Source organism: Balaenoptera musculus, chromosome 1, assembly GCF_009873245.2.
Source record: "Balaenoptera musculus isolate JJ_BM4_2016_0621 chromosome 1, mBalMus1.pri.v3, whole genome shotgun sequence".
NCBI lineage: Eukaryota > Metazoa > Chordata > Mammalia > Artiodactyla > Balaenopteridae > Balaenoptera > Balaenoptera musculus.
Window position 1 is genome coordinate 34,669,928 of NC_045785.1, and position 13,205 is coordinate 34,683,132.

At 34.7% G+C, this 13,205-nt stretch overlaps 1 protein-coding gene across 1 annotated transcript in view; it reads left to right on the plus strand.

The window, feature by feature from the left end:
• CCDC30 (coiled-coil domain containing 30) overlaps window positions 1-13,205 on the plus strand; it is a 159,687-nt gene that overhangs the window by 8,533 nt on the left and 137,949 nt on the right. The window contains exons 4-5 of the mRNA XM_036832536.1: window positions 10,530-10,619; window positions 11,948-12,101. Coding sequence (XP_036688431.1) covers window positions 10,530-10,619; window positions 11,948-12,101 — 244 coding nt within the window. The remainder of the gene's footprint in view (window positions 1-10,529; window positions 10,620-11,947; window positions 12,102-13,205) is intronic.

Here is a 13,205-nt window from a genome sequence, read left to right on the forward strand (position 1 = left end):
GATAAGGGCACTAGCTGGGTGGGGAATGTTTCCCGTTGGATGGGGGCATATCTGGCAAAAGCAGGGGAATTCATGCTTAGGCTTTTGGTGCACTGTGAGTTACAAGGGCGTCAAGGTAACACATGAAATTTTAGCCCTTACAATACATTTATCCTGTATCATATACAAAAATTAACTCAAAATGGTTCATTGATCATGTAGGAGATAAAATTTACAGAAGAAAATCTTAGTGACCTTGGGTTTGGCAAGATTTTTATAAGACAGGAAAAGCACAGAGTATAAAAGAAAAAAAATTGGACTTCATAAAAATTCAGAACATTTGCTCTTCAAAAGACAAAAGTAAAAGAGCAAGCCACAGACTGGGAGATAATTTTTTAAAAAATATATCCAACAAAAGCTTTGTATCTAAATATATAAATAAATCTTATAACTCAATAATAATAATACATACAACCCAACTAAAAACTGGTCAAAAGACTTAAAAAGTGATTGCACTGAAGAAGATATACAAATGGTAAATAAACACATGAAAAGATGCTTAACTTCATTTATTATTAGGAAAACACAGAAATTACAATGAAGTAATTTATTATCAGGTAACTATTAATGTATCAATGAATGGCTAAAATTTAAGACTAACCATATCGAGTGTTGGTGACAATGTGGAGCAACTGGAATTCCCTTATCCTCCTGATGGGAATATAAAATGATACAACCACTTTTGGAAACTAGTTTAGCATTGCCTTAAAAAGTCAAACATATACTTGTCACATAACCCTGCCATTCCACTCCTAGGAATATACCCAAGAGAAATGAAAGAATGTGCCCACATAAAGACATACATGTTACAGCAACTTTAATTGTAGTAGCCCTAAACTAGAATCAACTCAAATGTTCATCAAAAGGTAAATGTATAGATCCATAGAATGGAATATTACTTGGTAATAAAAAAGAATAAATATACAACAAAACAGATAAATTTCAAAATAATAATCTAAGTGAAATAAGCCAGACCAAAAAGAGTACATAGTCTATGATTCCATTTGTATAAAATAGTAGAAAATGCAAACTAATATATAGTAACAGAAACAGATCAGTGGTTGCCTGGGGTCAGTGTTAGGGGAGGAATGAATTATAAGGAAGTGTAGGAAACTTTTAAGGGTGATGAATATTTTCATTATCTTGATTGTGGTATTGGTTTCATGGATGGATACATGTAAAAAAATATGTACACTGTAAATATGTGCAGTTATTATATATCAGTTATACCTTTAAAAAGATTTTTTAAAAAGATTTTTCAAAGATCTTATTATGAAATGTAACTTGTAAAAATTTCATTGCCTCCCAAGGTGTGTGTTTGTGTGTATATATATATATTTTTTTTAAATTAATTAATTTATTTATTATTTTTGGCTGAGTTGGGTCTTCATTGCTGCACGTGGGCTTTCTCTAGTTGCGGCGAGCGGGGGCTACTCTTCGTTGTGGTGTGCGGGCTTCTCATTGCGGTGGCTTCTCTTGTTAAGGAGCAGAGGCTCTAGGGGTATGGGCTTCAGTAATTGTGGCACATGGGCTTCATTGCTCCATGGCATGTGGGATCTTCCTGCACCAGGCCTCGAACCTGTGTCCCCTGCATTGGCAGGCGTATTCTTAGCCACTGTGCCATCAGGGAAGTCCCCCTAGGTATATTTTAATAGGCCAATACTGAATCAACCTTTGCCTAAAGTAGACGAGAGAGTCATTCTAACCAAAGTGAGGCCACATAAAGTAACACGGAAGTTGAAGAATTTTGCAAGGCCTGATCTATAGACTAATTACATTTTACCTAACATTTGTTTTTTGTTGGTTTTCTGACTTAATACAGGCACATAGTAGAAACAGATTCAAGCAGTATAAAATTGAATGAAAAATGAGTTTTCTCACCCCAAATCCTCAGGTCCATACTCCTAAACTACCACTGCTGACAATTTTTTATTTATCTTTCCAGAAAATTTTCATCCTCTTAAAATACAAATTATGTTCCATTGTGCATATTGTTTTCACTTTCTGTATTAGTGTATATAGATTTGCCTTAGTCTGTTTGACAACATATATTCTTTTGAATGGATGTATCAAAATTTATTTAACCACTTTATTGTTGCATGGGGCAGAGGACAAAGGGATGACATTTAATGCCAAGAATAATCAAAGATTTAAAAAACACATTTTGTTGTGGAATATAACAGCATATATGCAGAAAAATGATAAAACTTAAAAAATACAGTTTGACAAATAGTTATGGAACAAACACCCATGTAACCACTGGTCCTGTGAGGAATACAACATTGCCAACTTCGTAGAAGCTTCCTTTTCTGATCACAGCCCCCTTCCTCCCCACAAAGGTGTGCATCCTTAAATAATATATATAGTAGTTTAGTTTTGTCTGTTTTTGAACATTACATACAAGGAATCAACTTTGGGAATTGCTTTTTTGTAAAACATTATGTTTGTATTATTTATTTTTAATTAGCTTGTCATTACTATATATCATTCCATTGTGTGAATATATGGCATGAGACTATCCATTCTAAGTTGTTTTGGGTTGTTTCCAATTTATATCTATTATGAATGTAATATAATCTGTCAGTTATGCTGCTATGAATATTCTTATATATGTGCATGCACTTGTGTAGGGTATATACCTAGGAGTAGATTTAGGGAGTTATAGAGTATGTAGATCTTCAGCTTTACCAGATAATGTCAAACTGTCTCCTTAAGTAGTGGTACCAATTTATACTGGCACCAATAAATAGTGTATGAGAGTGCCTTTGTTCCTCATCAACACTTGATGTTGTCAGACTTTTAAATTTTTGCTAAACTACTGGGTGCATAATGATATCTCATGTTGGTTTTAATTAGCATTTCCCTGATTACTAGTGAACTTAGTATGATTATCTGTCATTTGGATTTCCCATTTTATTAGTGTTTATTCAGGTCTTTTGTCCATTTAAAAACTGAGTTGTCTTTTTCTTACTGATTTATAGGAATTCTCTATGTTCTGGTTTCAAGTCTTTTATTGATTATGTGTATCACAAATACTTTTTTCCCACTTTGTGGTTTGTCTTTTTAATGTTCTTAATAGTGTCTTTTAATGAATGGAAGTTCTTAAATTTAATGTAGTTCAATTTATCAATCATTTGTCTTATGGTTAGTGTTTTTCTGTCTTGTTTAAGAAATCCTTGCTTTCTGGGATTTTGATTTTTGCTTTTATTGAATCTATAAATCAATTTAAGAGGAATTGACTATCTTAAATTATTTTATTTTTTTTTCCATACATATTTCCATACAAATACAAATATAAGATTTTTAGAAATTTCATATAATGTCTGAAACATTTATATTAACATATTTCCATACAAATAACCCAATGAAAGTTTAGTATTAGTTGTTTTGTTTGTTTGTTTTTTTATACTGCAGGTTCTTATTAGGCATCAATTTTATACACATCAGTGTATACATGTCAATCCCAATCGCCCAATTCAGCACACCACCATCCCCACCCCACCGCAGTTTTCCCCCTTGGTGTCCATATGTCCATTCTCTACATCTGTGTCTCAACTTCTGCCCTGCAAACTGGCTCATCTGTACCATTTTTCTAGGTTCCACATACATGCATTAATATACGATATTTGTTTTTCTCTTTCTGACTTTCTTCACTCTGTATGACAGTCTCTAGATCCATCCACTTCTCAACAAATGACTCAATTTCGTTCCTTTTTATGGCTGAGTAATATTCCATTGTATATATGTACCACATCTTCTTTACCCATTCGTCTGTTGATGGGCATTTAGGTTGCTTCCATGACCTGGCTATTGTAAATAGTGCTGCAATGAACATTCGGGTGCATGTGTCTTTTTGAATTACGGTTTTCTCTGGGTATATGCCCAGTAGTGAGATTGCTGGGTCATATGGTAATTCTATTTTTAGTTTTTTAAGGAACCTCCATATTGTTCTCCATAGTGGCTGTATCAATTTACATTCCCACGAACAGTGCAAGAGGGTTCCCTTTTCTCCACACCCTCTCCAGCATTTGTTGTTTGTAGATTTTCTGATGATGCCCATTCTAACAGGAGTGAGGTGATACCTCATTGTAGTTTTGATTTGCATTTCTCTAATAATTAGTGATGTTGAGCAGCTTTTCATGTGCTTCGTGGCCGTCTGTATGTCTTCTTTGGAGAAATGTCTATTTAGGTCTTCTGCCCATTTTTGGATTGGGGTGTTTGTTTCTTTAATATTGAGCTGAATGAGCTGTTTATATATTTTGGAGATTAATCCTTTGTCCGTTGATTCGTTTGCAAATATTTTCTCCCATTCTGAGGGTTGTCTTTTCGTCTTGTTTATGGTTTCCTTTGCTGTGCAAAAGCTTTGAAGTTTCATTAGGTCCCATTTGTTTATTTTTGTTTTTATTTCCATTACTCTAGGAGGTGGATCAAAAAAGATCTTGCTGTGATTTATGTCAAAGAGTGTTCTTCCTATGTTTTCCTCTAAGAGTTTTATAGTGTCCAGTCTTATATTTAGGTCTCTAATCCATTTTGAGTTTATTTTTGTGTATGGTGTTAGGGAGTATTCTAATTTCATTCTTTTACATGTAGCTGTCCAGTTTTCCCAGCACCACTTATTGAAGAGACTGTCTTTTCTCCATTGTATATCTTTGCCTCCTTTGTCATAGATTAGTTGACCATAGGTGCGTGGGTTCATCTCTGGGCTTTCTATCTTGTTCCATTGATCTATGTTTCTGTTTTTGTGCCAGTACCATATTGTCTTGATTACTGTAGCTTTGTAGTATAGTCTGAAGTCAGGGAGTCTGATTCCTCCAGCTCCATTTTTTTCCCTCAAGACTGCTTTGGCTATTCGGGGTCTTTTGTGTCTCCATACAAATTTTAAGATGATTTGTTCTAGCTCCGTAAAAAATGCCATTGGTAATTTGATAGGGATTGCATTGAATCTGTAGATTGCTTTGGGTAGTATACTCATTTTCACAATGTTGATTCTTCCAATCCAAGAACATGGTATATCTCTCCATCTGTTGGTATCATCTTTAATTTCTTTCATCAGTGTCTTATAGTTTTCTGCATACAGGTCTTTTGCCTCCCTAGGTAGGTTTATTCCTAGGTATTTTATTCTTTTTGTTGCAATGGTAAATGGGAGTGTTTCCATAATTTCTCTTTCAGATTTTTCATCATTAGTGTATAGGAATGCAAGAGATTTCTGTGCATTCATTTTGTATCCTGCAACTTTACCATATTCATTAATTAGCTCTAGCAGTTTTCTGGTGGCAGTTTTAGGATTCTCTATGTATAGTATCATGTCATCCGCAAACAGTGACAGTTTTACTTCTTCTTTTCCAATTTGTATTCCTTTTATTTCTTTTTCTTCTCTGATTGCCATGGCTAGGACTTCCAGAACTATGTTGAATAATAGTGGTGAGAGTGGACATCCTTGTCTCGTTCCTGATCTTAGAGGAAATGCTTTCAGTTTTTCACCATTGAGAATGATGTTTGCTGTGGGTTTGTCATATATGGCCTTTATTATGTTGAGGTAGGTTCCCTCTACGCCCACTTTCTGGAGAGTTTTTATCATAAATGGTGTTGAATTTTGTCAAAAGCTTTTTCTGCATCTATTGAGATGATCATATGGTTTTTATTCTTCAATTTGTTAATATGGTGTATCACATTGATTGATTTGCGTATATTGAAGAATCCTTGCATCCCTGGGATAAATCCCACTTGATCGTGGTGTATGATCCTTTTAATGTGTTGTTGGATTCTGTTTGCTAGTATTTTGTTGAGGATTTTTGCATCTATATTCATCAGTGATATTGGTCTGTAATTTTCTTTCTTTGTAGTGTCTTTGCCTGGTTTTGGTATCAGGGTGATGGTGGCCTCATAGAACGAGTTTGGGAGTGTTCCTTCCTCTGCAATTTTTTGGAAGAGTTTGAGAAGGATAGGTGTTAGCTCTTCTCTAAATGTTTGATAGAATTCACCTGTGAAGCCATCTGGTCCTGGACTTTTGTTTGTTGGAAGATTTTTAATCACAGTTTCAATTTCATTACTTGTGATTGGTCTGTTCATATTTTCTGTTTCTTCCTGGTTCAGTCTTGGAAGGTTATACCTTTCTAAAAATTTGTCCATTTCTTCCAGGTTGTCCATTTTATTGGCATAAAGTTGCTTGTAGTAGTCTCTTAGGATGCTTTGTATTTCTGCGGTGTCTGTTGTAACTTCTCCTTTTTCATTTCTGATTTTATTGATTTGAGTCCTCTCCCTCTTTATCTTGATGAGTCTGGCTAATGGCTTATCAATTTTGTTTATCTTCTCAAAGAACCAACTTTTAGTTTTATTGATCTTTGCTATTGTTTTCTTTGTTTCTATTTCATTCATTTCTGCTCTGATCTTTATGATTTCTTTCCTTCTGCTAACTTTGGGTTTTGTTTGTTCTTCTTTCTCTAGTTTCTTTAGGTGTAAGGTTAGATTGTTTACTTGAGATTTTTCTTGTTTCTTTAGGTAGGCTTGTATAGCTATAAACTTCCCTCTTAGAACTGCTTTCGCTGCATCCCATAGGTTTTGGGTCGTCGTGTTTTCATTGTCATTTGTCTCTAGGTATTTTTTTATTTCCTCTTTGATTTCTTCAGTGATCTCTTGGTTATTTAGTAACGTATTGTTTAGCCTCCATGTGTTTGTCTTTTTTATGTTTTTTTCCCTGTAATTCATTTCTAATCTCATAGCGTTGTGGTCAGAAAAGATGCTTGATATGATTTCAATTTTCTTAAATTTACTGAGGCTTGATTTGTGACCCAAGATGTGATCTATCCTGGAGAATGTTCCGTGTGCACTTGAGAAGAACGTGTAATCTGCTGTTTTTGGATGGAATGTCCTATATATATCAATTAAATCTATCTGGTCTATTGTGTCATTTAAAGCTTCTGTTTCCTTATTTATTTTCATTTTGGATGATCTGTCCATTGGTGTAAGTGAGGTGTTAAAGTCCCCCACTATGATTGTGTTACTGTCAATTTCCTCTTTTATAGCTGTTAGCAGTTACCTTATGTATTGAGGTGCTCCTGTGTTGGGTGCATATATATTTATAATTGTTATATCTTCTTCTTGGATTGATCCCTTGATCATTATGTAGTGTCCTTCCTTGTCTCTTGTAACATTCTTTATTTTAAAGTCTATTTTATCTGATATGAGAATAGCTACTCCAGCTTTCTTTTGATTTCCATTTGCATGGAATATCTTTTTCCATCCCCTCACTTTCAGTCTGTATGTGTCCCTAGGTCTAAAGTGGGTCTCTTGTAGACAGCATATATATGGGTCTTGTTTTTGTATCCATTCAGCCAGTCTATGTCTTTTGGTTGGGGAATTCAAACCATTCACGTTTAAGGTAATTATCGATATGTATGTTCCTATGACCATTTTCTTAATTGTTTTGGGTTTGTTTTTGTAGGTCCTTTTATTCTCTTGTGTTTCCCACTTAGAGAAGTTCCTTTAGCATTTGTTGTAGAGCTGGTTTGGTGGTGCTGAATTCTCTAAGCTTTTGCTTGTCTGTAAAGCTTTTGATTTCTCCATCAAATCTAAATAAGATCCTTGCCGGGTAGAGTAATCTTGGTTGTAGGTTCTTCCCTTTCATCACTTTAAGTATATCATGCCAGTCCCTTCTGGCTTGCAGAGTTTCTGCTGAGAAATCAGCTGTTAACCTTATGGGAGTTCCCTTGTATGTTATTTGTCGTTTTTCCCTTGCTGCTTTCAATAATTTTTCTTTGTCTTTAATTTTTGCCACTTTGATTACTATGTGTCTCGGCGTGTTTCTCCTTGCGTTTATCCTGTATGGGACTCTCTGTGCTTCCTGGACTTGGGTGGCTATTTCCTTTCCCATGTTAGGGAAGTTTTCGACTGTAGTCTCTTCAAATATTTTCTCTGGTCATTTCTCTCTCTCTTCACCTTCTGGGACCCCTATAATGCGAATGTTGTTGCGTTTAATGTTGTCCCAGAGGTCTCTTACGCTGTTTTCATTTCTTTTCATTCTTTTTTCTTTAGTCTGTTCTGCAGCAGTGAATTCCACCATTCTGTCTTCCAGGTCACTTATCCGTTCTTCTGCCTCAGTTATTCTGCTATTGATGCCTTCTAGTGTAGTTTTCATTTCAGTTATTGTATTGGTGATCTCTGTTTGTTTGTTCTTTAATTCTTCTAGGTCTTTGTTAATCATTTCTTGCATCTTCTCAATCTTTGCCTCCATTCTTATTCCGAGGTCCTGGATCATCTTCACTATCATTATTCTGGATTCTTTTTCTGGAAGGTTGCCTATCTCCACTTCATTTAGTTGTTTTTCTGGGGTTTTTTCTTGTTCCTTCATCTGGTACATAGCCCTCTGCCTTTTCATCTTGTCTATCTTTCTGTAACTGTGGTTTTTGGTCCACAGGCTGCAGGATTGTAGTTTTTCTTGCTTCTGCTGTCTGCCCTCTGGTGGTTGAGGCTATCTAAGAGGCTTGATGGGAGGCTCTGGTGGTGGGTAGAGCTGACTGTTGCGCTATCTTAAATTATTGATATCATTTGTGATCATGGCCTATCTCTCCATTTATTTTTTAATGTATATAAATAAAGTTTTATAATTTTCCCTACAAAATCTTGCACATTTTTTTAATATTTATTGCTAGATACTTCATATTTTTGGGTGCTATTAATGGTAAATGCTATATTTATTAAGAATTTAATTTTCTAATAATTGCTAGTATTAAAAGTATAATTAATTTTATATATTGACTATACCTACCAATGTTGCTAAAATTTCTCATTTATCTTAATAATTTATTTGAAGATTTAAAATTTTTTCTACCTGTACAGTCCTATCTGGGAATAATGATACTTTTGTTTCTTCCTTTCCAATTTGATTCCTTTTAATTCTTTTATTTACCTTACTATACTGGCTAGGATCTCTAGTATTATCTTGAATAGGAGACATACTTGTCTAGTTAATGATGTTAGAGAAAAAGTATTCAGTGGTATGATGTTTGATTAAGGGTTGGGTTTTTTTTAATGATACCCTTTGTCAGGTTAAGAAAGTTCTCTTTTATTCCTAGTTTGTTAAGAGCTTTTATTAGGAATTAATGTTGAGTTTATAAAATGTTTTTTCTATAGCCATTGAGATAATGAAGTAATTTAGAACTTTCATCTGTTAATGTGAGAATTTCATTGATTAATTTTTCAAATGTTAAACCTATCTTGCATTCCTGGGATAAATCCAACTTGTTCATAATTTGTTATCCTTTCTAAATATTATAGATTCAGTTTGATAAATTTTTGTTTAAGTTTTTGCATCTATGTTTATGAGTGAGGTTGCCCTGTGATTTTTCTTTTTGTATTATCGTTGTCAGGCTTTAATATCAAGGTCTGGCTAGCCAGTGTTAGCCAACCTTTTTGTCATTATTGCCTCCATAATGACACTTCTTTTTTTTTTTTTTTAATTTATTTTATATTTTATTTTTTATTTTATTTTATTTTTGGCTGTGTTGGGTCTTCATTGCTGTGCGCGGGCTTTCTCTAGTTGCGATGAGCGGGGGCTACTCTTTGTTGCGGTGTGCAGGCTTCTCATTACAGTGGCTTCTCTTATTGTGGAGCACGGGCTCTAGGGTGCGCGGGCTTCAGTAGTTGTGGCACGCGGGCTCAGTAGTTGTGGCTCGCGGGCTCTAGAGCGCAGGCTCAGTAGTTGTGGCGCACGGGCTTAGTTGCTCCGCAGCATGTGGGGTCTTCCTGGACCAGGGTTCGAACCCGTGTCCCCTGCGTTGGCAGGCGGATTCGTAACCACTGCGCCACCAGGGAAGGCCAATGACACTTCTTAAAGTTTTTTTTGTTTTGTTTGTTTGTTTAATTTATTTTATTTTTGGCTGAGTTGGGTCTTCGTTGCTGTGCTTGGGCTTTTCTCTAGTTGCAGCGAGCGGGGGCTACTCTTCGTTGCAGTACACAGGCTTCTCATCGTGGTGGCTTCTCTTGTTGCGAAGCACGGGCTCTAGGCGCACAGGCTCAGTAGTTGTGGCTTGTGGGCTCTAGAGAGCAGGCTCGGTAGTTGTGGTGCACGGGCTTAGTTGCTCCGCGGCATGTGGGATCTTCCCAGACCAGGGCTTGAACCTGTGTCCCCTGCATTGGCAGGCGGATTCTTAACCACTACGCCACCAGGGAAACCCAATAATGACACTTCTTAGATAATTTTTTCTATCACTCTCCCATGAAATTTTAATGGCACTGATATAAAGTAATTCTATTTATGTACTGTAGGCATCTGCACTTTGTACTTAAAAGGGTAAGTTTTTCCCCCCCTAGAAATCAGTTTGCACTCCCTTGGGGGCAATATTGTCTCATTGAGAATGCATGGTCTCGCCTCATAAAATGGATTGGACTGTGCTCCCTCTTTTTTTACGTGGTTATTTTTTAAAATTTAAATGACATTTTTATTCATGAAGCTGATTGATGTAATTTTCATTCACCTCTTAATATTTACTTAGGAGAAATTTGAACAAACTCACCAGCCTCTGCAAAGGGAACATCAGAAACATCAAGAACTTGTGCATCAGTCTGAAAAAAGTCTGAGTGAGGTAAGAAAAAATTACAATCTTTTACTTAATAACAGTAGCTAGTTACAAGTTAGCTTTTACCCTGTAAGTATTTTGTTTGAATATATTAAAATGTACAAATCCATGCTGTAAAAAATATCAGTTGTGCATAAGAGTATTATAAACACATCACAAAAATTTGGGAAGAAGAAAAAAGTCAATCACCCATTTAACACAATAGCTGATTTTTATTGAATGTATCAAAACTTAAACAATCGATGTGTGTTATGTCCTTTGAAAAATCACCTTCGGACAGTACACACTTCTTCCCAAATACGTTTGGAGCTTCTTTTGGGGGGGAGTCCTTTAGACTGTATAGCACATTATTTTACATATAATTAATTCTGTTTGTGGAAATTATTTTTTGATCTGGGGAAATGTTATTAAGAGCTAAATCCAGTGAATAAAGCACATACAGAGAATTTAACAATGGGAAGTAACCCAAGATAAATATATATGGATGAAACTGTATATCCATCATAGTATTATTTTCAATAGCAAAAATTGGAAACTACCAAAATGTTGAAATGATTATATAAATTATGCTGCACCTACTGGAACATTATATAGCCTTTAAAAATAATCATTACAAAATCTGTACAGCAGTATAGAAAAATGTTCCTCATATAATGTTAAATGAAAAAGCCAGACAGAAATGTGTATATAGATTGGGATTATGACTATGTAAAAAATGTACATAAATAAAATATACTGCAAGGAAATATACCAGTAAGCTAAAAATAGTTTTGTTATGTAGATGCTATTGGTTATTTTCTTATTTTTTAGAAAAATTTGTGTAATGATTATATGTATATAAAATAAATACATATCTTGGGGATCAAAAGCAAAATATCATTGAGGTTGAATTTCTTACTTAGTTTTTAAAATGCTTTGAAAGTAATTGTAGGAAAGGAGCTCTGAACATGATTTGAGCCTTAATTGTGTACATACCTTGAAATTAAATGAAATACCTTATGTAAAGGCATTTTATAAACTGTATTTAATTACCATGTAAATGAGGAGTATTTTCACTCTCTTTGGCAAGATGATAATTTTTATGATTAAATTTCTATTATATAACCATAATCTCTTAGATACGTTAGGTTTGAACCTTGTGAAATTGCATGTTTATAGGTTAAAAACAATCAACTATGACCAATTTTCTATGGTTCAACCTAATAAAAGAAATGCACATAAATATTCTGTTTGCTACTCTTCTTTATTGGCTTTCAAACATTTATAGGTAATAGCACGATGTCATAAGGGTATATTTACTTTTTGGTGTACTACTAACAGTGGTTTTATTTCAGTCCCGTAATGAAGACCCAGAAAAAGGTAAAATATCACAAAACTGCAGAGAGAGAGATATGGAACAAGTAACAAGGAGGTTAGGGATGGCCCATGAAGAGATCCGAAGGCTCACTGATGAACTGCAAGGGAAGGAGAAAGAACAGAGTAAATTAGGTAAGCTGTAGTTACAGATGAACATGTCTAACAATGTTTTAAGTGTAATGATCCTACTCAGGTTGGAACACGAGAGCACTGAGAAAAAAATCTTTTAAGATAAACACATAAAAGTCTGATATACAGCCTCATTTTCTACAGTGTCCAGAAATTTTTATTGAAGCATAGCATAACATACCTACCCAAAAGTGTACAACTCCAATATTTACACTACCCAGTGCAAGAAATTTCCAGCACTCTGGAAGCCCTGTTTCTTCTTCCTATGTCTACATATTCTCTCCTCCCCCAAAATAATGACTATCCTAACTTTTAAGGTTATTTCTGAGTTTTGACTACAGGGAGTATGCATCCTTTAGTTTGTTTCTTTTGTTCAATCTTAAGTTTGTGAGATTCATTTATATTGTTGCATGTAGCAGTAGTTTGTTCACTTTTGTTGTTTGTACTCTAGTATTCCATTGAATAAGCCTACTCAATGTATTCTATTTATCCATTCTACTGATGATGAACATTCATGTTTCCAGTTGTGCTCTATTATGAATTGTGCTGCTATGAATATTCTTGTGCTTATCTATACATCTCTGATCATGATATTCCTAAGAGTAGAATTATTAGATCAAAGGGTTACAGGTTTGTTCTACTTTGGTAGATACTGCCATACTGTGTTCCAAATAGTTGTATTAATTTAAGGTCACCTCGGTTGTATATGGGATTGTGGTTGCTTCACATTCTTTGTCAGTACTCAGTATTGTCAGTCTTATTAATTTTACCTTTTCTGATGAGTATGTACTAGTATTTAATTGTGGCTTTACTTTGCATTTCCCTGACAGCTAACGATGTTGAAAATCCTTTAATATGTTTGTTGTTGTTGTTATTGCTCATTTAGATATACCATTTTGTGAAGTTCCTGCTCAAGTCTTGCACATATTTTTCTATTGGGTTGTATCTTTATGTTTTGTAGGAGTTTATTAATTTGTAGGAGTTTTCTGTATATTCTGGATATGAGCCTTTTCTTGGATATAAATATCATGTTGAGTTTTTTTGCCATATAGAAATGCTAATATTTATCAAGTTAGATTTAACCAAGTTATTCTTTATGGCTTCTGG